Source organism: Perkinsus marinus, assembly GCF_000006405.1.
Source record: "Perkinsus marinus ATCC 50983 genomic scaffold scf_1104296967150, whole genome shotgun sequence".
In the NCBI taxonomy this organism is placed as follows: Eukaryota; Perkinsozoa; order Perkinsida; family Perkinsidae; genus Perkinsus; species Perkinsus marinus.
Genome location: NW_003203642.1, coordinates 1 through 1562, shown reverse-complemented (window position 1 = coordinate 1562; position 1562 = coordinate 1). Strand labels below are relative to the sequence as shown.

At 47.1% G+C, this 1562-nt stretch overlaps 1 protein-coding gene across 1 annotated transcript; it reads right to left on the bottom strand.

Annotated features, from left to right (window-relative positions):
- Positions 1–64: 64 nt before the first annotated feature.
- Positions 65–1182, bottom strand: Pmar_PMAR024010 (subtilisin, putative; the record flags this gene model as incomplete). Its single annotated transcript, XM_002768761.1, has 2 exons — positions 65–784; positions 973–1182. The coding sequence occupies 2 exons, from the start codon at positions 1180–1182 to the stop codon at positions 65–67; spliced, it is 930 nt and encodes a 309-aa protein (XP_002768807.1).
- Between the last annotated feature and the right edge of the window lie 380 nt (positions 1183–1562).

Sequence of the window (1562 nt, the reverse complement as noted above, 5' to 3'; positions counted from 1 at the left end):
TGGGATACAAACATTAAGTGGACATCCATCCAACGAGGGAAAGGCCAGAAAAATAGACGAAAGTTCACGAAACAAGTACGTGGATGGCTCTGTCGTCAGAAAATGGAGTCGAAATGGGGGAATTATACCGCCCCTTTAAGAGAGGCCCTCTTCCAAGCATCTTATCAACAGCTGCCGCAGCATCCACGCGGCCGAAGGAGAGAGTCTTTTCTCCTTTATTATCCTTGACCCCTTTGGTGGCCGTGACCATGATGACACTTTTGATGTAAGCAGGAGTCAGCTTAGTCTTCAGTGAAGGCTCAAGGCTGTAGAGCATCCCAGCTATACCTGCTACGATAGCGGCGGCACCCGAAGTGCCTGTACCCCTGCTGTACCCCTCATTGAAATTTGTTTCAGCTAAATTGTAACCTGGAGCGGCAATGTCAACAGCTGAGCCAAAATTGCTTTCGTCATCAAGCTGCATTTTGGTACCATTGGTGGCTGCAACACAGAAGATTCCTCCACCGTGTAGTCCCCGGCGGGAACAAGGATAGTATTCGGTCTTGTCCATGTCCAGATGCCTATTCCCTGCAGATATCACAACGAGCATGCCAGCTACAGCAGCTCTCTGAATTATCTGCATCGGCAATGGGACGGGTGCTGTGAACCCATCCGTTAACAGGACCACTTTAACATCACCTTTCTTCTCACGGATGAGATATTCGAGAGCCTTAGTGTCATTGACGTTAGTCGGTATCTCACCCTTGAATATGGGCAGTATGCTTACACCGTCCAGAATAGTATTCTGAGAACACCTGCAATACCGATCTTGTTATTTCTGATAGCACCAATGATGCCAGCCATGTTGGTTCCATGCGGTCCTCAAGGTCTGGTATCACTATTACCATCAACGATGTTGTAGCCCTCGATGACGACGCCCTCCAAATCAGGATGACTTGCTTCGATTCCATTGTCTATAGTCGCGATGGTCACGTGTGTTCTCTTCGGAGCAGAGTCTACGATGCCCCAAGCCTTCGGTACAGAGATGGCCTCAAGATAATCCTTCTGCACATAATAGAATCGGTCGTTGGGATCGCCGTTCATAGGACCGAGCCCACGGATATGTTCATTCCCACCCACCCTAGCCTTGACATAAACATAGTCGCACGAGAAAAACCAGAATGATGTTACGAGAGGCTTCATTGTGACTCACAATGAGCGAACACGCAACGAACGCGCAACGAACAACTCATTGTAGTGCCTCACAATTTGTGAGGCACTAGAATGAGGACCAATTTCTAGAGTTGAGTCCATACTATACAATACCTGAACCAGTAGTAGTAGTAGTAGTAGTAGTAGTAGTAGTAGTAGTAGCAGTAGTAGTAGTAGTAGTAGTAGTAGTAATAGTAGTAGTAGCTCAGAGTTTCCATACTATCACCAACAAACATGGTCAACCATATGCAATGCATATTACGCATATCCCCCCACCCTGTGACAAGCCCTCCTTGCAATACCACAACACCACAGCATTCTACAGCAGACACAACAACAACAACAACAACAACAACAACAACAACAACAAC